Source organism: Periophthalmus magnuspinnatus, chromosome 10 (genome assembly GCF_009829125.3).
Source record: "Periophthalmus magnuspinnatus isolate fPerMag1 chromosome 10, fPerMag1.2.pri, whole genome shotgun sequence".
Lineage (NCBI taxonomy): Eukaryota > Metazoa > Chordata > Actinopteri > Gobiiformes > Gobiidae > Periophthalmus > Periophthalmus magnuspinnatus.
In genome coordinates this window covers 9,260,974-9,285,943 of record NC_047135.1, presented here as the reverse complement: position 1 = coordinate 9,285,943, position 24,970 = coordinate 9,260,974, and the positions used below count along the sequence as shown (strand labels likewise).

General features: G+C 40.8%; 1 protein-coding gene across 3 annotated transcripts in view; it reads left to right on the top strand.

Moving 5' to 3' along the window:
- The first annotated feature begins 5,082 nt into the window (after nt 1-5,082).
- Nucleotides 5,083-24,970, top strand: part of arhgef3 (Rho guanine nucleotide exchange factor (GEF) 3) — a 28,174-nt gene continuing 8,286 nt past the window's right edge. The window contains exons 1-3 of one of the 3 annotated variants that reach the window (XM_033974376.2): nt 5,083-5,231; nt 7,505-7,568; nt 10,900-10,962. In XM_033974376.2, coding sequence (XP_033830267.1) covers nt 5,197-5,231; nt 7,505-7,568; nt 10,900-10,962 — 162 coding nt within the window. In that variant the 5' untranslated portion in view covers nt 5,083-5,196. Of the gene's footprint in view, nt 5,232-7,504; nt 7,569-8,548; nt 8,699-10,899; nt 10,963-24,200; nt 24,291-24,970 lie in introns of those variants that run through there. The other 2 variants (XM_033974377.2, XM_055224738.1) reach the window with 2 other exon arrangements.

The following is a 24,970-nucleotide window of genomic DNA, read 5'->3' as shown; positions in this document are numbered from 1 at the left end:
GGAGCTTGCCAACCACCTCGGTAACTTCAGCCAGGGTGATGGACGAGTCCGCCTCCGGGTCCCCAGTCTCTGCTTCCTCCTCGGAAGACATGACGGGGGATTGAGGAGATCCTCAAAGTATTCCTTCCACAGCCCGACAACATCCCCAGTCTAGGTCAGCAGCTCTCCACCAGCACTGTAAACAGTGTTTACAGTGCGCCTGAGGCGTCTGACGGTTTGCCAGAATTTCTTTGAGGCCGTCCGATAGTCCTCCTCCATGGCCTCCCCGAACTCCTCCCAACCCCGGGTTTTTGCCTCTGTGACCGCACGAGCCGCGGCGTGCTTGGCCCGCCGGTACTCATCGGCTGCCTCAGGAGTCCCACGTGCCAACAAGGCTCGATAGGACTCCTTCTTCAGCTTGACGGCATCCCTTACTTCCGGTGTCCACCACCGGGTTCGGGGATTGCTGCCGCGACAAGCACCACAGACCTTACGACCACAGCTACGAGCGGCCGCATTGACAATAGAGGTGGAGAACATGGCCCACTCGGAGTCCATGTCTCCAACCTCCCCTGGGATCAGGGAGAAGTTCTCCTGGAGGTGTGAGTTGAAGACCCCTCTGACAGAGGGCTCTGCCAGGCGTTCCCAACAGACCCTTACAATACGCTTGGGCCTGCCAGGTCTGTCCGGCTTCCTCCTCCGCCAGCGGATCCAACTCACCACCAGGTGGTGATTGGTTGACAGCTCAGCCACTCTCTTCACCCGAGTGTCCAAGACACGTGGTCGGAGGTCAGATGACACGACAACAAAGTCGATCATCAACCTCCAACCTAGAGTGTCCTGGTGCCACGTGCACCGATGGACACCCTTGTGCTCGAACATGGTGTTTGTTATGGACAAACTGCGATTAGCACAGAAGTCCAATAACAAAACACCACTCGGGTTCAGATCAGGGAGGCCGTTCTTCCCAATCACGCCCCTCCAAGTGTCACTGTCGTTACCCACATGGGCGTTGAAGTCCCCCAGGAAACCAACGGAGTCCCCGGTTGGTGCACTGTCTAGTACCCCTCCCAGGGACTCCAAGAAGGCCGGGTACTCCGCACTGCTGTTTGGCCCGTAGGCCGACACAACAGTGAGAGACCTGTCCCTGACCCGAAGGCGCAGGGACGCGACCCTCTCGTTCACTGGAGTGAACCCCAACACGAAGCGGCTGAGCTGTGGGGCAATGAGCAAGCCCACACCAGCTCACCGCCTCTCCCCGCGGGCAACGCCAGAGAAATGGAGAGTCCAGCCCTTCTCAAGAAGTTGGGTTCCAGAGCCCAAACTGTGCGTGGAGGTGAGGCCGACTATATCTAGTCGGTTACGCTCAACCTCCCGCACAAGCTCCGGCTCCTTCCCCCCCAGCGAGGTGACATTCCATGTCCCCAGAGCCAGTCTCCATGTCCAGAGATCCGGTCGTCGAGGCCCCCGCCTTCGACCTCCGCCCAGATCTTCAAGCACCGGCCCCTTACGGATCTTCTTGCGGGTGGTGGGTCCACATGAGGACGGCCACACGTCACTCCTTCGGGCTGAGCCCGGCCGGGCCCCGTGGGGAAAGGCCCGGCCACCAGGCGCTCGCTGTCGAGCACCCACCCCAGGACTGGCTCCAGGGTGGGGTCCCGGTAACGCCGGTCCGGGTGACGTAAATGGCCTTGTTTTTGCACTTGTCATAAGAGGCTTCTGAACCACTCTTCGTCTGACCCGTCCCTCTGGACCTGTTTGCCATGGGTGACCCTACCAGGGGCATGAAGCCCCCGACAACATAGCTCCCAGGATCATTCGGGCACTCAAACCCCTCCACCACGTTAAGGTGGCGGTTCAGGGAGGGATGGAAAAATTTTAGATTTTATTTTTAATTAATTGAAAAATAATTTAATTGATAAATTAATTAATTAAACATATATTATTAATCCTTCTACATTTTGATACCTTTCCATGTACATTTGAAGTTTCCTGCATTTATCTGAATTCAGTCTGCACTTTATATATATATATATATATATATATATATATATATATATATATATATATATATATATATATATATATATATATATATCAAGTCCCTAAATCCCATTTTTTGTGATTGTGAAAAAGAAATTGCAAATGCCCAATCTACTGTCTGTAAATCCATCCCTCCCAACAGCAACTTTACTCCTATTTATATTATCTAATATCTAAATTACTTTGTCTGTCTTGCTCAGATGATGGAAAGGAGTAGAATAATATTTACCAAATAAAAAAAAAAATCTATTATCTTGAGGGGACAAGATATTATCTTGAGGGATTGACATAATTATCTTGAGAGGACGAGATATTATCTTGAAGGAACAACATAATTATCTTGAGAGGACGAGATATTATCTTGAGGGAACAAGATATTATCTAGAGGGAACGGCATAATTATCTTGAGGGAACGAGATATTATCTTTAGGGGACGAGATATAATCTTGAGGGAACAAAATATTATCTTGAAGGAACATAATAATTTCTATACAGATATTTTCATGACTGCACAAGATATTTAACTTAAAAAATAATATCTCGTTCCCTCGTGATAATTAAGCTGTTTCTTCAAGGTAATATCATGTGGGAATGTGATATTATCTTGTGGCCATGCATTAATATTATATTTTGCAAATGTCCTATGCCGGGCTCTGTAGAAAATCAAGTTACAATTTATTTAAATAAATGCTCCATTTTTAAGTCTTATAAAGTTTCAGAAAAGGGCATAGTGCTCTCACTGAAATTACATTTGTACAGCACTTGATGACAAACAAGATTGTGTAGCTTTGTTTTGTAGTGTATTAGATTTGATGTAATCGATGATCTTTTAATCAAAACCCAGGCAGTAGTAGCTGATGGGTTTATCTCAAATTTATTTAGCTTTAAGGAAAGGAGTGCCTCAAGGTTAAATTTTGGGCCAGCTACTTTTTACTATATGTACTAAATCCATTGGTTGCGATTTAAAAGAACACTTCATACATTTATATGCAGATAATGCTGTTTTGTTTGCAGGAGCTACCTCTGCTGATCAGAAAATTTTAAAACTGCTGCAAAATTTGAATTAAATCCAAAATTCCTCCCAAAATCTTAAATTATTATTGATTGGAAAAAAATATATATATTTATATGATTTTTTCTAAAAACATTTAAGTGTTGTACAAGCAACAAATCTTTATACACTAAATGGTAAATTTTACAGTTTAAAATTAAAATTATCATTTTATTATAGAAACAAATCCCATTGAATTACAGAAAATAAATTGTTTAAGCAACCTTTCTTTCTGTACTAGATTATGGAGATGTAATTTATCTGCAGCCTCTACTTTGAAACCTTTAAATAGAAAAAGTAATTCGAAAAAAAAAAAAAAAAAAAAAAAAAATCCAAATGTGATTTTCCTCTGTGCGTAGCCTGTTCCCACTTATATTTAGAGTATCAGATCAAAACTACAGAGCCTCAGCTTCACAAAGAGCCCAGACATTTTTCTATGCTCCAAAGGGTTCAGTTTGAATTGAGGGAAATTTTAGTTAGGATTTAAGATCAGTTGGATTGATAAGAGGTTTGAGAGAAAAAGCAGTGAAAATACTAGACAGGTTTTCAAGTCTGTTTGAATTTTAACACCACTGCAGACAGAGCGTTAAAAGGGAAGAATTGTGTTTAATTTATTTTTTTTTTAATGAGAGGAGAGTCCTAAAGAGCATTAGGGATCAAGTAAATTAAAACACAAAAGATGTTTTTGTAATTAATTATTAAGTAAAGCAGGTACAAAAACTAACACATTAAACTTAAGGTAATGAAACCCTTCACAATAAAATCACAAAGAAAACTAGATATAACATTTGAATACAGACAGCAAGGTAGGATAGGATCACAATACAATGAGTCCTTCATAATACAAGCAGAGAAAAATATATAAATGATAACAATGGTGCTGGTAGAAAACTGGCGATAAGTTAATGTGACTTTTCTGCATTAGCCTAGGTTCTGGTTTAGTTCTGCATTAGCTCTGGTATACTCTTGGTTTAGTTCAGGTTTAGTCCTGCATTAGTACTGGTTTAGTCTTGGTTTAGTCCTGGTTCAGCTGTGTTTTAGTTATGCGTTTATCCGGTTTAGTTCTGGTTTAGTTCTTCCTTAGTCTTGGTTTAGTTCTAGTTTAGCTGGTTTAGCTCTGGTTTAGCTCTGGTTTAGCTCAGGCTTAGTTCTGGTTTGGTCCTGGTTTAGTCCTAGTTTAGTCCTGGTTTAGCCTTGGTTTAGTTTTGGTTTAGTTCTGATTTAGTTCTGGTTTAGTCCTGATTTGGTTATGGTTTAGTCCTGCATTAGTCCTGGTTTAGTCCTGCATTAGTCTCGCATTAGTTCTATTTTAGTTCTGGTTTAGTCCTGCATTAGTCCTAGTTAAGTCATGGTGTAGCCTTGGCTTAGTTCTTGTTTAGTCCTGGTTTTGCTCTGATTTAACTCTGGTTTAGTTCTGATTTAGTCCTGGTTTAGTCCTGGTTTAGTCCTGGTTTAGTCCTGGTTTAGCTCTGGTTTAGTTCTGATTTAGTTCTAGTTTAGTCCTGATTTGGTTATGGTTTAGTCCTTCATTAGTCCTGTTTTAGTCCTGCATTAGTCTTGCATTAGTTCTAGTTTAGTTCCGGTTTAGTCCTGCATTAGTCTTGCATTAGTTCTAGTTTAGTTCTTGTTTAGTCCTGCATTAGTCCTAGTTAAGTCATGGTTTAGCCTTGGTTTAGGTCTTGTTTAGTTCTGTTTTAGACCTGTATAAATTTAGTCCTGCATTAGTCCTAGTTAAGTCATGGTTTAGCCTTGGTTTAGGTCTTGTTTAGTTCTGTTTTAGACCTGTATAAATTTAGTCCTGATTTAGCCCTGGCTTAGTTCTGATGTAATTCTGGTTTAGACCTGTATACATTTAATCCTGGTTTAGCCCTGGATTTGCCCTGGTTTAATCCTGGTTTAGGCCTGGTTTAGTCCTGATTTAGATCCTGCTTTTTAATACTGTGTCCTCTTATGTGTCTTGTGCTTTTATTTTGAAGGCAAGACTTGTTTGTCCAGGACCAGCCTTGCCACACAATCTCTGCTCCTGTGTCTTTTGGATCTGATCAAACCTGCTCCAACTTCATTCAAAAGGACTTTTATTTTTGTTTATATTTTCATGATTTTGTGGATTACTTTAAAATCAGATGCAGAAAAATGACAGCTGTCCGAAAATATCCAGGTAAGTTTTTTTTAGTGTAAAGCCTGAACAATTGTAGCTGAATTCTTTGTTGACAGTTTAATCTTGGTTATGTCTAGACTTGGTTTGGTCCTGCTTTGATGGGGTAGCATTGCTTGTTTACTCTTGGTTAAGTCCTAGTTTATCCCTGAGTTAGTTCTGGGGTGTTCCTACTAGTTTAGTCCTGTTTAATTGACCTATAGTTTAGCTGTGTTGTGGTCACTGGTCTTAGTTAAGTTCTAGATAAGATCTAGTTAAAGTTATAGAAAAGTGAGTTGCTTTGGACTACGTTTAGTCTTGGTTAAATCCTGGTTTAGTGCTAGTGTAAATCCTATTTTGGCCCTGATCCTGTGTTGGTAATGAACCACATTAGTGACAAAAAAGTAAAAATGAGACATGTTTTTAACTGTTTATGGTAAAATAGGAGTGGTTGTCTTTGGGAGCAGCAGCAGCAATGACTCAGAGGGAGCAGTAGAAACGCATGACTGTCTGCTTTCAATAAACTGATTTTTACAACTCAACTCTGCAAGAAAAAAATGAGAAAAACACATTCAGGGAAAAAAGAGAATAACCTTTGACCAACATACAACAGTTTGCTTAACATGCATGCAGTTAATTGATCATTTGAAAGTAGAAATTTGTAGCATTTTAATTTAAAGATTCACTATGCCACCTTTCTTAACATTTAAGTTTTATGGTATGGCTCCAAAGTATGCTGTTGGCCTCAAAAGCTTGTTTTAGTCATGCATGTTTGAGTAATATATCCACCTCTTTAGAACCCAAAACACTTGGTCCTGGTTTGGTCCTGGTTTAGTCCAGACCTCAAAACACTATGTCTCATCAAATTGTCAAAATATATTATATTCTGTTCTTTATGCAACTGTCCCTAACCAACTTTGCTGCTAGGAGCTAATTCTTTTTTGCCCAGTTTAACCTGCTTCTATTTTTAATGCCTCAACAGGTGGAAATGTGCACCCTCTGCTGGATGTTGTTCAACTTTTTACATAAACTTTTTTTTTCTTAGCTTACGCTTATATATACATATAAATACATGAATAGGTGATACATAAACTAATAACTTTAAATGATGTCAGCAACGTAAAGGAGACAACACTTTTGTTTACGTGGACAATTTTCTATCAGAGGTCTATTGTCTACAGTCTATTGTCAGAACAGGTCTAAGTCCAAACTGAGATCCAACACATACAATCTTATCCAAACCAACAAATCAATAATATCTCCATGGAGACAAGAAAGACATTGCATACTCCCCATCAGAAAAGTTACATAATGCACCTTTAATGCAATATGAGATTTTTACATTTTGGTTTATACCAAGACCTGTAAATGAGTAAACCTTGATCAAAATGACCAAACCTTAAAATAGCTTCTAAATGTTTTTACTAATTTATAATATTGATTCAGCGTGACAAAACTGTATCTGAAAAATGTATGTTAATGAAATAAGCAAATAATTAGTACATGTTAAAGAAGATTTTACATTTTCATTAGTTGGGAATAGAAATAATTACTTTGTTTAATTATAAAAGGTGCAGGTGCCAAACCAGAAGAGCCACATTTCTCTGGTACAATAGAAACAGTGTGGTTTGAATGGGTCAAATTAATGAATGGGTTTGGCTAAATTCCTATTCGCTGTCTGCACCTGTAGGTTTATATTTCCACTTAAAGGAACTGTATGTAAGATGTAGATTTAAAATTTTCTATATATGACCGATCTCTTGTCCCCTAGATAGAAGGCAACATGTTAAATGCTAAATGCTAAACTGGGCAGTATCTGGAGGACTAAAGGGGAGAGTGAGGGGATAGGAGGGGCCGGGTCTGGGGGCATGAGGAGCAGTGTGATTGGTCTAACAGGTATCCACATTTAAACTATGCCCCTGTAGCCAGTTGTTTGTAATCAGAAACACTAGGCTCTAATCAGGGCAGTCTTTTGTGTTGTTACCAACTACTGGAAATTGTAGAGGCCACAAAAGGCAGCACACATTAAAATGTTGGCGTTTTTGGCCAGAAAGCTGCAAATTTACTTAGTTTGCACTAAAGTTGGCAAAAAATGACTAGGAATAGTAGATAATGCTATTAAAACACCATTGTTTAATAGCAGAAAAAAGTGGATTTAATGTTTAGTTAGAGATTTAATTAAAAACATTGGATATGATTGCCAATCGTTCTCACAATTATCCAATCTGAAAGCAGAATGAGTTTGGAAATAGATTGCCAGTTCCAATCCAGTGGTTTAAACATGTTGTTTTTTCCAGGTGGAAGCTGCAGAAAAGGCCCTCGACTTCACTGCAGCCTGAAGGAGCCTGGCCTATCAGAGGGGTAAGAAGGAAGTTTTATTACTGAATGTCTCTCCAACGCTTGATCCCCATTTCACATTTTGCATGGAATCACTTTCAGAATGCATACATTTAAATGGAAACATATTTACTTTTCCTGAACTGTACTTGATACTTTTCACACTTTTTAAAGGAGTGTGTTCACACCCTGTTTGCTGTGGTTTAGTCCTGGTTTGAGTTCTAACTTTGGTTTAGTCCTGGTCTAGTTGGGGTCTAATTAAGGTTTAGTCTAAGTTCATTCACAATTTTGATATGCGCTATTGATGGGTTTCAGCCATAGTATGTATATATAAATGGACATACCTAATGTGCTAATGTGCATGTTCCAAATAAAAAAGTGATCATGAGTGCACTATCAGCTTCATCGACTCGGCTCCAATTCACTTTACATTAGAAAACTGTCGCCCTACCTCATCATTTTGGTAGTAAAATGTTCATATTAACCCGCTCTACATGATCCTGGGTTTTTTATTTTGCTATTGTGTTCGTAAATCAAGATATGAACATTAATAACAAACAAATCAGTGCCTTCTTTTCCCGAGGTCGCTCCTGCTAGCGTTAGCGACAGGTTTAATTGACGACAGCTTCGCTCCAGATTGGCCCATTGGTTGCCTAATAGGTAACTTATGACGTCACACTCATTTAGCCAAATTCTTTATACAGTGTATCGTTTCAGTTTTCTATTCTAAGAAACGTTTGATGACTTTTTCATTCAAAAGATATAATATTTCGTTTTAAAATATTATCGGCCCTAGTTTTTATCATTCTGAAACTGGTGTTTTGGAGCCAGCCCCTCGTGGTGGTCGGTAAAACTGCACTTGGCTCCAGTATGTTTTTCCCGTTGATGCTAATATTAACATCACTACGTATCCCCCGACAACCGTCACTTCCTGTTTGTCCAACGGGAACTGCCTCAAACAATGGCCTTGCTCCCCGTCAGTGGGTCCAGCTATAGTCCACTTAGAGACAAGTTCAGGGAGACCCACCAGAGCTCAGGAGGAGGACTGTGTTAGACTTGGGCTAGTTCTGATTTAGTCGTGTTCAGACCTGGCTGGTGTTGATGCTCTCTAGGATGTAAAAATGGGCTGCTGTCTCTTTGTCTACTACCGGCGGGTGAGTCCTCTTTTATATTTTGGTTCTCAAATTTATACATATAATTTATAGTAATGCACTTGCCAAAGCCTCTCAACGTGCTATTCTGTAGACATTATTTAATCACTCCACAGCTACATAAGCCACAGCTGCCCTGGAGGAAACTGAAGGAAGCATGGCTGCCAATCTGTGCCATCGGCCCCTCCTACCATCACTGATCACTCACACATACACAAACACACACACACACACACCACTTTCATACTAGGCAATGTGGGTGAAGTGTGTTGGCTATGGACACAACCAGAACCACTGTTCCAACCTGAATCACTGCCTCCCCTTATTCTCTCTATCATGAGCAAATTTGATCTTGATGCTCAACATGCTTCCAAATCCAAATACACATTGGAACTAAACTGGACTAAACCCAGCACTATGTGAATACATCCTAAAGTTGTACAGAAACCAAGACTAAACATGGACTGAGCCAACTCAAAGCCCCACTGTATAACATATTTGCCAAAAATAGCCTATAATAAAAGCATGCATACTCAGAGTCTGAAGAGGCTTGCATCTAAACAAACCTGACTCTTATCCTGGAGGAGAGCCTTCTCCTGCTTGTTTTCATGAAAATATTATTCCTATGGCTCTAATAGACTACAAATTCTACATCAGAACTAAACCAGAACCAAACCAGGACTAAACCAGGTCTGTCTCCATGGTAACATTGTTGTATTGTATTTGGCCCTTATGTAACGTCCGCTCGGTCTCGATCAGTTTCCTCTCTTTGTCTCTTTGAGTTTTTTGTTTAAGAAGCTGTCCATCACATAGAAGCACATGTTTATCTCTTCACTGGGTCCACTGTGGGGTCTGGGTCAAATGCATTTTACAAAGTTAACTATATTTTTTGTGACTTTTTATATAGCACACCATAGACTAAAGGGTTACTTATGATGAATTATATGAAAAAACAACACAAAAAAACCCAACAAATTATAGCTTGATCTTTCATATCAGCTATGACCAAGTTGTCAAAAAATTATACCTATATACTCAGCTCTGCCAACTAGAGAAAACTTTAAGAATGAAGACATTCTGCCGCTCATCCAAGTGGCTTCTTCTGTTCAAAACTGTTGAATTGATTTTTGCTTTTGCCATGGATCATACCTGGATGACTCAGGGATGGCACATATACCTATATATTAATCAAAACTAAAATATAGAAATATGGCATTGTTGTTTTTTTTTTACCACGTGTTATTGATTGGAGCATTATCTGTAATACTGATTACAATTTGATTCACTGTATAGCCCTTTAGGAGCTGAAATGTTGAGTCATTTTAATTAATTGCATAAATATTGTGACTTACAGAACCTTGTATCCTTGGTCTAATAAATAACAGGCCAATTCGCTCTTTTATCTCTATGGCCCATTGCACTGGCTTTACCCTATTAAAAGCCAGCACAGACTATAGGCTTAAATGTTATTCTAAGTAAGTTACTACACTTTTAAGACTTTTTGAGACGTTCACCATATTCTTCCTGAGTGGGTTTACTCCAGGCACACTGGTTTTCCCCATCATTCCCAAACATGGACAGTAGGTCAAATCCTCCAGCTAAGTTAGTCCTGACCAAGACTAGCTCAAGATCTAGATATGGGTCCCCAAGCATGGGGTGCAGAGGCTGAATGAACTGAACTTTTCTTCATGGGCACTGATACATAAATAATACATCAAATCAATTTTAAACATTTTCAGAACAGGCATTGTAAATACTTAAATTTAAGGATATTTTAATTGTTTTAGCAGAGTATCTCATTAAACTCACTGACCTGACCACGTGTAGCTTCCTGTTGTTTTCAGGGTAAAAACAGGAAGTACTTATTTGTCCATTGTTTAGCATCTGGAAAAATACGCACACACACACACAAACTGACATACACACACATATGAGCTGTAGACTGAAAAATGTTTTTAATTTTTTTATTTGGGTTCAGTCTTATATTTGTGGAAGACTAAACATGATGTATTTTTAAATAAAAGTTAAAAAAAAAAAAAAAAAATGATAAATGTAAACAAATAAACATTGACATGATGACCATGTTTTTTTTTTCTTTTTATGCAAAAAATGTATGGCTTTTTGTGTTCAATAAACTACATAATCGTTGTGGCAAAGGAAAATGTAATTGTATGTGCTAATCTAGTTTTGTGTTGATGTTACAGAAGAAGAGGAAGCAGGAGAGCAGAGATGTGGACAACCTCAGTCTGTGCAGCCTCGACCTCAACGTGAGTAACTACATATTGAGCTCATTCTATACAAAAGAATACAAACAATAAATATACAATGATAGACAAAGGTTTAGCTATACAATGAATTTGTTTCAGCTACTTCCCATTATGACAGGATACATTAGCTCCTCCTGGGGGAATGAGGATTACAACAACAACAACAACAAACACACACACACACACACACACACACACACACACACACACACACACACACACACACACAGTCATGCCCCCTGAGTCTCTCCACTACTCCATTAGGGATGTGCTTGGTGAAAACTTTATTTTTATAATCTATTGTTCATCGTATTCATATACACAATAATTACTCATATATTCATCACATTGTCTTTTGCATTTACCGTTCTAATAAATAGTGCTCATTCAATTTGGAGAGTAGCTTCAATTCACTCTTCTGTCGGCCACAGCTGCCTTGGGGCAACTGAAGGAGAGGGGCCAGACACTTTACCCTCCATGTGTGGATCAAAGCAGAAAAAATAATTTCTTGGTGGGTCCGGGGATAGACCAAATGAACGTCACTCGTTTTTTGACACTGTCTGACATGAAATCAGACTAAACTGTTCCTGTTTTAGAAACAGGGTCATCAGGTCAATTAGGATTATCAAAGTTATGTATTTTTGTTAAATGCCAGAATAATGAGAAGAATTTATTTCAAACAATTTCTTCAAGGTTAGAAGTTTACATACGTTTCAATAGTATTTGGTAGCATTGCCTACCAACTGTATGAATTGGGTCAAATGTTTTGGATCTCCTTCCACAAGCTTCTCACAATAGTTGGCAGAAATTTTGTCCCATTCCTCCTGACAGAACCGGTGTAGGTGAGCCAAATTTGTAGGCCGCCTTACTCAGAAATGCCTTTTCAGCAATGTTCCCTCTAATTTTTCATGAGTCTGAGCAAACACACAAACTCCCTGAGCGGTCCCATGGACCACTGTGAGCAACATCAGACGTGCACACTGTAGTCATGCTGCATCGCATCCATTCAAGTTAAATGGTTTATTAAAAGAATCAAATTACCGTATTTACATTTCTGTTATAAGACTTTTAATTAAGTGCTTTAGCCCAATTATACAATAAAAATTACAAAAATCTTGCTCATGACCTGTGTAGTATGTTAATGCTATTGGAAGTATAAATATTAAATTTTAACTATGGCAAAACATGAGCTTCCAACCAAACCAAGCCAACTGTAATGTTCCAAAGCTCTGACTTGTATTATGAGTATAAGCCATTGTGTGAAGCTTTTGCTGTGCACTGAGTGAGATTGTCCTACTGTGGTCTGGGAGACAGTCCAGTAACTCTTTTACAGTATATGACACGATCATTTAATGTTTACAACTCATAAATTAGTGACAGTATTCAATGACCAATACACACTGAGAGGAATCTGTATCTGCACACCCAGCTGCTCTATTACTGTACATTTACATAACATATCAAAACACATTATATAATGTTTATTTGTATATAAAATATATTCAAAACGAGTGGTATGGGTCAAAATAAATCTATATTTACAAACCACACACTGCAAACAGTAGAAAAAAACACACACACACACACACTTCAAAATGTAAACAAACACACACTGGAAACTAAGAACACACTGTACATGATTGTACAGTGTGACAGTCATTCTGAAACAGTGGCTCAGTGGTTAGAGGTTGGAGGATCGAGTCCCGCTCGGACCAATTTCTGTCATTGCGTCCTTAGCCGTCGGAAGATTAAGGGGTTAAGCACTTACCATCATTAGCGAGTTTTCACTCCACATTGGCCACATCGGCTAAAACACTGATGTGTCCCAATTCGCCAAACTGGCCTTAGGATCACGATTGAAGTGTGCGTCGAAGGGCAGTTACTTAATTTCTGGCACGACAAGGGCTGTCCCATTTCAACCCACCCCTACTGTATGCCGCCCACAACCTGCCCTCCCCTTTCCACCGTTTTCCATGGAGATCGGACATGGCCGAAGTGTGCATCCATGCACACTTCAACGCACTTCTATATCCCATCATGCACCGCAACTACGCTAAAAAGAGAAGAAAATTGGAGTCCGCTGCAATACACATTCAAATGTTCGTACTGGTTTACCTCATCTACAAACAGTGTGACATGAAACTGTTAAAGCTGAATAAAGATAAGTACAGGCCGTGTGTTTGATGATTAAAAAGGAGGGGAGTTACATGGAATAAAGGAATGTGCAGTTATTGCTAGACAATAAGAAGACATTTTTATCATGAGGAATTATTATTGCAATAAGAATAATGTAAGAATATTCATTTCTATTGTAAGCGTCAAAGACCAAGAGACTGAAACATAAAGTCAGAAGGTTTAATAAGTTCCACACAGGTAATGTGAACAATGAAGCAACAGACTCTCCAGAAAGGACAGAAGAAAATCTTCATGTGTTCCGGTACATTCCATACGTCTGCGCACCTCGTGGGCACGTGTCATTTACCTTAGTGTTAGTAAGTCAAGATACTAGTTTGATGTAGCGCTGCAATGCTAGAAAATACCTTATAATAATAATATGAAAAGAACTGGCACAGCATAGAAGGGAAACAGCGCCCTCTACTGTTATTAAAGTGGTGTAGCAACTGGCCAAAATACCAAATGTTAAACTGCAATATCCCACTATATGTACAACTAATCAGTGTTCTCTGGTTTATAGACTATGAATGTAAAAATGATATTGTTACCTCTGTCTCTGTTATTACGTTTTCACAAGGTATATTTTGTTAAAGTTATGAAGTAGCTACAATTGAGAAAAAAAATCACCTTGAAACTTATATTTGCCTATTGATATTCAATCTAAACAAAAAGAAACGGCTGTGACGACGACATCTTGACTTTTCTTCTATTAAATAATAAATCATTAAAAATAACGTACGTAATGTACGTATCGTACGTTCAAAGACAGCGGTGGAAGTGCGGTCCCTGGTTTAGGCCTGTCCCACTTCAGCAAGATGGCGGCTACACTGAGGAGGACACACTCTCTACCGGAAGCTCGAAACCACACTTTGAGGAGTACCTCGAAGGGTCCCTTCAAAAGGTGCATTTGGCGAATTGAGACACGGCCAGCGGCGCATGAGGACGCCTGTCAATGACGTTGATAAGCTGCGCAAATATGTATGTGAATTACATAATTGGCTCGAGCAGCTCGTCCCCGGTCACACTCACTGACTCACATTGAAAAATAGCGCAGAATGAATTGTTGTTTGTTTATTTTATTTTCAACTCTGGTTTGATTTTTTAGTGCGCAGCACAGATTTTCTGTGCGCAGAGACCGTGTCAGCAGTGCGCAATTGCGCACACACGCAGCTTAGAGGGAACAGTGCTTTTCAGGTCTGCTTATAAATTTTCAATAGGAATGAGATCAGGGCTTTGTGATGACCACTCCGAAAACATTGACTTTGTTATCCTTAAGCCACTTTGTACCCACTTTGGCAGTATTCTTCAGGTCATTGTCCATTTGGAAGACCCATTTCCGCTTAAGCTTTAATTTCTTGGTTGATATCTTGAAATGTTGCTTCATTATTTCCACATAATATTCTTCCCTCATGATGCCATCTATTTTGTGAAATGCAACAGTCCCTTCTGCAGCAAAACAACACCACAACATGATGCTGGCATCCCTGTGTTTCACAGTTGAGATGATGTTCTCAGGCTTGCAAGCTTCTTCTCCAAACATAACAATCTTCATTATGGCCAAACAGTTCAATTTTTGTTTTGTCAGACCTTAGCATATTTCTCAAAAAAATCTGGTCTTTGTCCCTGTGTGCATTTGCAAACTGTAATCTGTCTTTTTTTATGCTTCTTTTGGAGTAATGACTTCTTCCTAGCAGAGTGGCCTTTTAGCCCATGTACAGTACTTGTTTCAGTGTGGATAATGAGGCACTCCTACCAGCTTCAGTCAGCATCTTCACAAGGTCTTTTGCTTTTGACCAGAGCATGTTCATCTCTGGGACACAGAACGTCTCCTTCTTGAGTGGTATGATGACTGGACATTCCTATGGTGTTTTTACTTGCATATAATTGTTTGAACAGATGAATATGGCACGTTCAGGCATCTGGAAATTGCATCCAAGGACAAACTAGACTTGTTCAAGACCACAGTTCTCTTCCTGATCTTGGCTGATTTCTCTTAGCTTTCCCATGATGTTACATGGAGAAGCAATGTGTTTCAAATGCGCCTTCAAATACAGCCACAGGTGTGTTTTTAATTAACTCAGATGTTGTCAATAAACCTATTAGAAGATTCCAAAGACATGACATCATCATCATCTGCGTTTTTCCAAATTGTTTAAATGCATAGTAATCTTACTGTATATAAACTACTGACTTTGAAGAAAGTAATGAAAAAATTGATGAATAAATCTTTCTCTCATTATTGTGGCATTTAGCAAATAGAATAATTTCAGACATCCTAATTAACCTAAAACAGGAAAAAGTTTGGTCTGATTTCATGCCAGACAGTGAGAGAAAAAAAGTGTGTGGTCTTTTTATGTAGTGTATGTAAACTTCTGGTTTCAACTGTATGTACTGAGTCGGTCGTATAAGTGGCTGAATGGACAGTGATTCACAGTGAAGTGTTTCCTATCGACGCCTGTGTCAAACAGAATAATACATGGTGGCATAAAGCATAGGGCAAGTACTGGCCATTGTTCATTGTTGTATTGTACAGTTATAAGTATTTTTGTATCTTTGGCATTTACAGTCGTCATAGCGTTGATGTAATCCATCCCTGTTGAACCCTCAGACTGCAGTGATGTTTTCCAGTTATTTTTCACAGAAAAAGAAAAGTACATAAGGGCATGAGTCACATACTTTATTAGTAGTTTATGTACTATAACGTCACACCAGAGGACATTTTAAGATACTGAATACTACATTTAGTGGACATTCAAAGGTATTCTCACACTGTACAACAACAAACGTATTTATCAAGAGTGACCCACCGCTCTATAGTTTACTTTTATTTATCTCTCTGGACGTTATGCACTACTTGCAGAAAACATAGCAGATTTACGTTGGTAATGGTCATTTTTGGAGTTTTCATCCCAGCTCTTGTGACCGATACCAACATCGAGTTTTGACTTTAAGTTTTTTAAGTTTTGTGACGTTATAATACAAGTTAAATAATATGTATTGTTCTTAATTTTGTTTTAAGAAGTTTTGACCATTATGGATTTATTTAGATTGTAAAAATAAAAATAAATAAAGATTGTAATTTAATTGCTTAGTTAAAGCAACTTCTTCATCCATCCATCTTCATAAATTGAAAGCTATTTGAAATAAACAGAAAGTGAACATGTTTCACCCCTTCCTGAACCGCCACCTTAACGTGGTGGAGGGGTTTGAGTGCCCGAATGATCCTGGGAGCTATGTTGTCAGGGGCTTCATGCCCCTGGTAGGTCACCCATGGCAAACAGGTCCAGGGGGTCAGACTAAGAGCGGTTCAGAAGCCCCTTATGAAGAGAGTTAAATCAAGGCCAGCTACGTTGCCCGGACCAGCATTACCGGGGCCCCACCCTGGAGCCAGGCTTGGGATGGGTGCTCGACAGCGAGCGCCTGGTGGCTTGGCTTCACCTCACGGGGCCCAGCCGGGCTCAGCCCGAAGGAGTGACATGGGACCGTCCTCATGTGGACCCACCAACCTCAAGAGGGGCCAGGGCATGGAGATTTGGGCGGCAGTCGAAGGCGGGGGCCTCGATGACCGGATCTCTGGACATGGAGACTGGCTCTGGGGACATGGAATGTCACCTTGCTGGACTCTCCGCTCAACCGCTTTGTGCTGGGGTTCACCCCAGTGAATGAGAGGGTCGCGTCCCTTCAGGTTGGGGACAGGTCTCTCACTGTTGTGTTGGTCTACGGGCCAAAGAGCAGTGCAGAGTACCCGGCCTTCTTGGAGTCCCTGGGAGGGGTACTAGACAGTGCACTGACCGGGGACTCCGTTGTTCTCCTGGGAGACTTCAACGCCGATGTGGGTAACGACAGTGACACCTGGAGGGGCGTGATTGGGAAGAACGGCCTCCCTGATCTGAACTCGAGTGGTGTTCTGTTATTGGACTTCTGTGCTAATCACAGTTTGTCCATAACGAACACCATGTTCGAGCACAAGGGTGTCCATCAGTGCATGTGGCACCAGGACACCCTAGGTCGGAGGTCGATGATCGACTTTGTTGTCGTGTCATCTGACCTCCGCCCCCGTGTCTTGGACACTCGGGTGAAGAGAGGGGCTGAGCTGTCAACTGATCACCACCTGGTGGTGAGTTGGATCCGCTGGTGGAGGAGGAATCCGGACAGACCTGACAGGCCCAAGCGTATCGTAAGGTCTGTTGGGAACGCCCGGCAGAGCCTTCTATCAGGAGGGTCTTCAACTCACACCTTCCGGAGAACTTCTCCCTGATCCCGGGTGAGGCTGGGGACATGGAGTCCGAGTGGGCCATGTTCTCCACTTCTATTGTCGATGCGGCCTCTCGTAGCTGTGGTCGTAAGGTCTGCAGCTTGTTGCGGCAGCAATCCCTGAACCCAGTGCTGGACACCAGAAGTAGGGGATGCCGTCAAGCTGAAGAAGGAGTCCTATAGAGCCTTGTTGGCTCATGGAACTTCTGAGGCAGCCGATGAGCACAGGTGGGCCAAGCGTGCCGCGGCTCATGCGGTCACAGAGGCAAAAACTCGGGGTTGGGGGGAGTTTGGGGAGGCCATGGAGAAGGACTATCGGACTGCCTCAAAGAAATTCTGGCAAACCGTCCGACGCCTCAGGAGGGGGAAGCAGTGCTTCACCAACACTGTTTACAGTGCAGGTGGAGAGCTGCTGACCTCAACTGGGGATGTTGTCGGGCAGTGGAAGGAATACTTTGAGGATGTCCTCAATCCCCCCGTCTTTCGAGGAGGAAGCAGAGACTGGGGACTCGGAGGCGGACTCGACCATCACCCTGGCTGAAGTCACCGAGGTGGTTGGCAAGCTCCTCGGTGGCAAGGCTCCGGGGGTGGATGAGATCCATCCCAAGTACCTCAACTCTCTGGATGTTGTGGGACTGTCTTGGCTGACACGTCTCTGCAACATCGCGTGGAGGTCGGGGACAGTACCACTGGACTCGCAGACCGGGTGGTGGTCCCTCTGTATAAGAAGGGGGACCGGAGGGTGTGTTCCAATTACAGGGGAATCACACTCCTCAGCCTTCCCGGTAAGGTCTATTCCAGGGTACTGGAGAGGAGAATCCGACTAATAGTCAAACCTCGGATTCAGGAGGAGCAGTGTAGTTTTCGTCCCAGTTGTGGAACCCATCAGGTCCTTGAGGGTTCATGGGAGTTTGCCCAACCAGTCCACATGTGTTTTGTGGACCTGGAGAAGGCATTCGACCGTGTCCTTCGTGGTGTCCTTTGGGGGGTGCTCCGGGAGTATGGGATCCGGGGCTCTTTGCTAAGGGCTGTCCGCTCTCTGTATGACCGGAGCAGGAGCTGTGTTCGCATTGTCGGCAGTAAGTCAGACCTGTTCCCGGTGCATGTTGGACTCCGCCAGGGCTGCCCTTTGTCACCGGTTCTGTTCATTATATTTATGGACAGAATTTCTAGGCGCAGCCACGGGCCGGAGGGGGTCTGGTTCGGGAACCACAGGATCTCATCTCTGCTGTTTGTGGATGATGTTGTCCTCATGGCTTCTTTGAGCCAGGACCTGCAGCAGGCACTGGGGCGGTTTGCAGCCATGTGTGAAGCGGCTGGGATGAGAATCAGCTCCTCCAAATACGAGACCATGGTTCTCGACCGGAAAAAGGTGGCTTGCCCTCTCCGGGTGGGTGGAGAGTCTCTGCCTCAAGTGGAGGAGTTCAAGTATCTCGGGGTCTTGTTCACGAGTGAGGGAAGGATGGAGCGTGAGATTGACAGGCGGATCGGTGCAGCGTCTGCAGTAATGCGGTCGCTGTATCGGTCCGTTGTGGTGAAGAAGGAGCTGAGCCGGAAGGCGAAGCTCTCGATTTACAGGTCAGTCTATGTTCCTACACTCACCTATGGTCATGAGCTCTGGGTAATGACCAAAAGGACAAGATCGCAGATACAAGCGGCCGAAATGGGTTTCCTCCGCAGGGTGGCTGGGCGCACCCTTAGGGATAGGGTGAGGAGCTCAGTCACATGGGAGGAGCTCGGAGTAGAGCTGCTTCTCCTACACGTCGAGAGGAGCCAGTTGAGGTGGCTTGGGCATCTGCTCAGGATGCCTCCTGGCCTCCCTAGGGAGGTGTTCTGGGCATGTCCCACTAGGAGGAGGCCCCGGGGAAGACCCAGGACATGCTGGAGGGACTATGTCTCTCGGCTGGCCTGGGAACGCCTTGGGGTCCCACCGGTGGAGCTGGAGGACGTGTCTGGGGTGAGGGAAGTCTGGGAGTCCCTGCTTAGACTGCTGCCCCGGATAAGAAGAGAAGAAAATGGATGGATGGATGGTGAACATGTTTGGATGGATGGTGAACATGTTTCATCCACGTCAATGACAATGCTGTTGTGTCCCTTGGCAATACACTTTACCGGTTCACGCATTGAGAAGTATTTTTAGCGATAATAATAGCAATGATGAATGCGTCTCTGCTCAACTAGACTCATTTTCCGCTGTAAGAGAAAAAAAGTACATGGCTAAGGGCATTGTCCATGAGTCACATACTTACTATACTAGTTTATGAAGTACTCTGATAATGGACCTATTGTGCGGCACTGGGCGTGTGTAGCTTCTATTCAAATACAGTCAGACGCAATGATGTCACCGATCAGAGGTCAAGTTAGTCAACTAAAAATACACCCAAACTCAGATGGGAAGTGACTGCAGGCTGACAGAAGTGATGCGTGCAGACAGAGGGATCTCGGCTGTCACAGAAATTGAATGCATGGATTATCATAGGAGGCCTATACTGATGTGAAGCTTTTTGAGTTTAAATTATAGTGCAGATGGCTCACCACATCTTAGCTGCTTGTTGAAGGTGAATCGTGCAAAGATTATGCTTGAGATATCAGTGGACAAAGTAGTACCAAAATCAGCTTATAGTTTCTCCAAATTTAAGTATATAGAATGACTTTAATTAAACTAGAAATAATATAAAACTAGAAAAAAAATGAATAAATGACACTAGAGTTGTATCAAATAAAAGTAAACACAGCTTGACAGCTTGGACCCAGATTCCAGAGATCAATCATTTTGTTATGTCCTTAAGCAAGACACTTTACCCATCTCATCCTTAGTTTCTGAGTACATTGGCATGTGCAAGAATATGTGTGTGAATGGGTGGTTTTGAGATGCTAAGCGTTTTTGAGTGCCTTAAAAGTGCACTGCGTAACTTTTCTAGTGGACGGTCCGAGACACCTGCTTGTCCCCATGGAGATGTTATTGATTTCCTGGGTTAAATAGTACATCGTTAATAGGTCATGATAACACATTTTCCTGTACAATATATTGAAAAATCTAGACGATAAACAATAATATTTAAACTAAATTATGCTACACAATAATCCTTAAGTAGAATTATCACCAAAAATATTCTAAATAATATGTGTAATATGGTGAAAAAAATAAAAATAAAAAATGCAATAAATTAACAACAGAATTAAACACTTTAATAGGTAGCTTGTATCTGTAATGAGCCATACAAGTGAGTCCAAGAAAAATAGCAACAATTCCTCACTAGTACAAAGAAAAAGTACCCACGATAAATATCAATCCCCAAAAATTTGATGTTTTTGTTATCGTGACATGCAATGTTCCCTCTAATTTTTCACGAGTCTGAGCAAACACACAAACTCCCTGAGCGGTCCCATGGACCACTGTGAGTGACATCAGACGTGCGCACTGTGGTCATGCTGCATCACATCTGTCCAAGTTAAATGGTTTATTAAAAGAATCAAATTACCGCATTTACATTTCTGTTATAAGACTTTTAATTAAGTTCTTTAGCCACTTATACAATGAAAATGACAAAAATCTTGCTCCTGACCTGTGTAGTATGTTAATGCTATTGGAAGTATAAATATTAAATTTGAACTATGGCAAAACATGAGCTTCCAACCAAACCAAACTGTAAACTCCAATGTTGAAAACACACTTAACATTTTTATGATAAAGCTCTGACTTGTATTATGAGTATAAGCCATTGTGTGAAGCTTTTGCTTGATTTTTACAACTCATAAACTAGTGACAGTATTCAATGACCAATACACACCGAGAGGAATCTGTATCTGCACACCCAGCTGCTCTATTACTGTACATTTACATATCATATCAAAACACAATATATAATGTGTATTTGGATATAAAATATAGTCAAAATGAGTGGTATGGGTCAAAATAAATATAAATTTACAAACCACACACTGCAAACAGTGAACAAACACACACACACACATACTTCAAAATGTAAACAAACACACACTGGAAACTAAAAATACACTGTACATGATACGCATGATATATTTGACCCACAATTAAGTCAATAGCAGAATAAACCACGCTTACCGATCAGGAACAGCATCAAAACATAAGGTCCTCTACTCCTGAGTCCATCATGAGATCTTCACTCGGTTCCACCGCTCCGGCTCCAAGATCTAGTTTCACTTGTACAAACATCCACAGTGTCCTCGGTCGTGTACTTCCTTTGTTTTGTCCGTTTCGTCATGTTTAAAACGCAAAACTGCTACAAAACACCGCGTAACAGTGCGTCCGAGGGCGGGCCGTCGGAACGTTAAGGGGTTAAACACTTAGCATCATTAGGGAGTTTTCACTCCACGGCCGTGTCCCAATTCGCCAAATGCACCCTTTGAAGGGTCCCTTAAAAAGGAGTTACATGGAATAAAGGAATGTGGAGTTATTGCTAGGCAATAAGAAGACATTGCCTAGCAATAACTAAAACTCTGATAGCGGCCCATGAGGACGCCTGTCAATGACGTTGATAAGCTGCGCAAATACGTATACGTCACCGGTCACACTCACTGACTCACATTGAAAAATAGCGCAGAATGAATTGCTGTGTGTTTATTATTTTCAATTCCAGTTCGATTTTTTTTGTGCGCAGCACAGATTTTCTGTGCACGGAGACCGTGTCAGCAGTGCGCAATTGCGCACGCGCGCAGTTTAGAGGGAACAGTGGTGACATGCCTATACACATGTTTTTATTGCTCAAAAATACCTTGAGCCTAAGCTGTATCTTGGCCCAGTGGCAGCACCTGCTTGTATTCAAAAATGTGGAAAGTTCTAGGCATAATAATAATATATCCATGGAGACAAGCAGGTTATGCTTGCTCTGCACTAGAAAAGTTACACAGTGCATCTTTAAAAGCACTATATATATGTGACCTTTTACGATTTAGTATGTCTTATATATGCTGGTGGTTGATGGCGTACTGTACAGTGGATTATTCTGTATTTGAACCAATGGGACAATAGTGAATCCAGGACACGATCATCACCTCAGGGGTCCTCTCTGTAGTTTTTAATGAGGTTTAAATTAGTATTGATTTAAACAGTTCACACCATGATGTTTACAAGTAACACAACTGCACTGTTTGATTCAGAGCAGAGGACTGGGTTTCTACAATATTTACAGCAAAAACAAAACATACAACAATAAAGTACAGTGGTAACCACAGCTTTTAGTCAAGTAAGAGTACTGTTTCTTTAATAAAAATATTGCTTGAGTAGGAGTAAAAGTATGCTGCTAGAAAATTACTCGGAACGTAAATGTAACTGAGTTACACACCTCTGCAGATACTATATGTTTGAAAAAATTTTTCTGACAAGCACTGCAATTGTGATTTGATATTGATGTTTTAATAATAGGATTCAGTTCAAAGTTCACATATAATGCAACCAAAAACACTGAAATATGAACTGAGAAACTAATACAAGAATCACTTTTCAGAACATGTTTTATGCATAACATATAGTTATTGGGGAAAATTCAGATACTTAAAAAAAAAATACAGCCTTTGCGGTTTATCGAGTGCATTCAGGTAAATTGCTAAAACTAATATCAAAACTTGATACGGGCATTTGAACAAGTATCACTGAAACACTGAAACGATCACATAAGTTTGAAAAATGGTCCTTTCCTGAATAGTGTTAGAATGGTCTTGTTCTATATTGGGACTATTATAAAACCACATGGTAATATTAAAGGAACTGCTATTACACGTATTTTGTGTTGAAAACATCATTATATTGCCTAAAAATTGAAATGGTATCAAACTGGTGAGATTGAGTTTTTAGTATTGTGGCAACACTAGTTAAAAATTATTAAAAGTACTATTTTTTAAATGTATTTATTTATTTTAATATGGGGCAGTAGAATATTGAGGGAACAAACCATAATAAATCAAATTAGTAATGAAACTGTGTTGAAATGAAAACAATGAGGGCTCTGGCTCAGAGGAAGTGGTGACAGATGAGATATGCTAATAACTAAAGAATAAAGGGAAGAGAGAGAGAGGAGGGAGGAGAGAGAGAGAGAGAGAGAGAGAGAGAGGGGAAATGAGGAAGAAAAGGAGAAACTGAGATGAGGAGAGCGAGCTAGTTGGTAGAGGATAGAGGAAGAGGGAGGAAAAAGAGAGAGAGATGAAGAGAGAGAGAGTGCTGTGGTGGCCTACTCTGTGTTAGAACCATAAAGCGCCAGAGACACAGAAAGAGGCTGGATCTGACTGGGCCAGGACTGAACCAGGACTGAACCAAGACGAACTCAAATGGATTCAATCAAACTGGACCAAAATACTATTGCAATTCAGATACTGTTGTGAGGACTGGGATTAAAGAATTAAAAAACAACAACCTTGGATCTAAACGAAATAATGGAATATTTTTGGTTAGATTTGAGATTTTTTTTTTACAGTTTGAGCATCTATTCAACAACGTAAAATTCTTAATAGTTTTCAAGACACTTTTATGGGCCACAAATATATCAATACCTTGCGTATTTTAAACCAATTTTTCAATGTTTAAAATTACATTTTGTGTCACTAGAATAAAAAACTGTTCTGAAGAAAGTGGAAATAAACAAAGCTGAGCAGAAATTTGTGCAAGATGACATTTTGGACAACAAGCATTTCTGACCATTTTTGATGTTATTGGACTGTTTCTTTCTAGTTATACTGGAGCTAAATATTTTGTTTTGACCAAGGCTGTAAATAAATATATATATTTTTTAATTTTTTTTTTTATTTTTTTATTTTATTTTTTTAAATAGACTTTCAAAATGGTGGCAGGTGGAGAAAGCTCGGAGCTCAAAGTTGAGATTTTCAGGCCCAATGTGACAGAGGACACTATGAGAAAACACACTGAGGTAAGAAAGACATCTACAGTGTCTTAAAATATCAACATGGACAACCAATCAAAATGAAGATCTGTGTTGCTGAATTTTTTTTTTTTTTTTTTTGATAGAACAACAACTTTTAGTAACACTAAAAGGTGTCCTGCATAACTTTTCTGATTAATGGTATGCCACCTACTTGTCACTTGGATAAGGTATTGCTTTTACTACAATGTTCCACTGTACTTGGCATCAGTAGCTGTATCGATTGGAATGGAGAGAAGCAGGTCAGATCTGTGGAGAGGCAAGTTCTGCTCACAGTAAGAATTCATGTTTTTCAGTAGTAAAACACACTTAAATAGTTAAGTACTTCAGTTAAACAAGTGCTGGATATATTGTTTAATGCCATACTGTGAAACATTCTAGACAAAGCAATAACATTTTCAGGTAGCATACCATCCAGCAAAAAAAAAAAAAAAAAAAAAAAGTGTAAAAAGTCTGACAGCCCATTTTTATTTCCTAGTATACCTGGAGAAAATGGGTGTTAGAACCAAGTCTAAAGTCTAAACAAGGTCTGAACAGAATTAAACAAACACTAAATCTGGTCCAGCTAGCACTAAACTGAAGATGGGTTAGAACAAAGGCTAGGAAAAAAATTGAATAAAACCAGAACTAAGAACTAAACCAAAACTAACCCAGGACTAAAGAAGGGC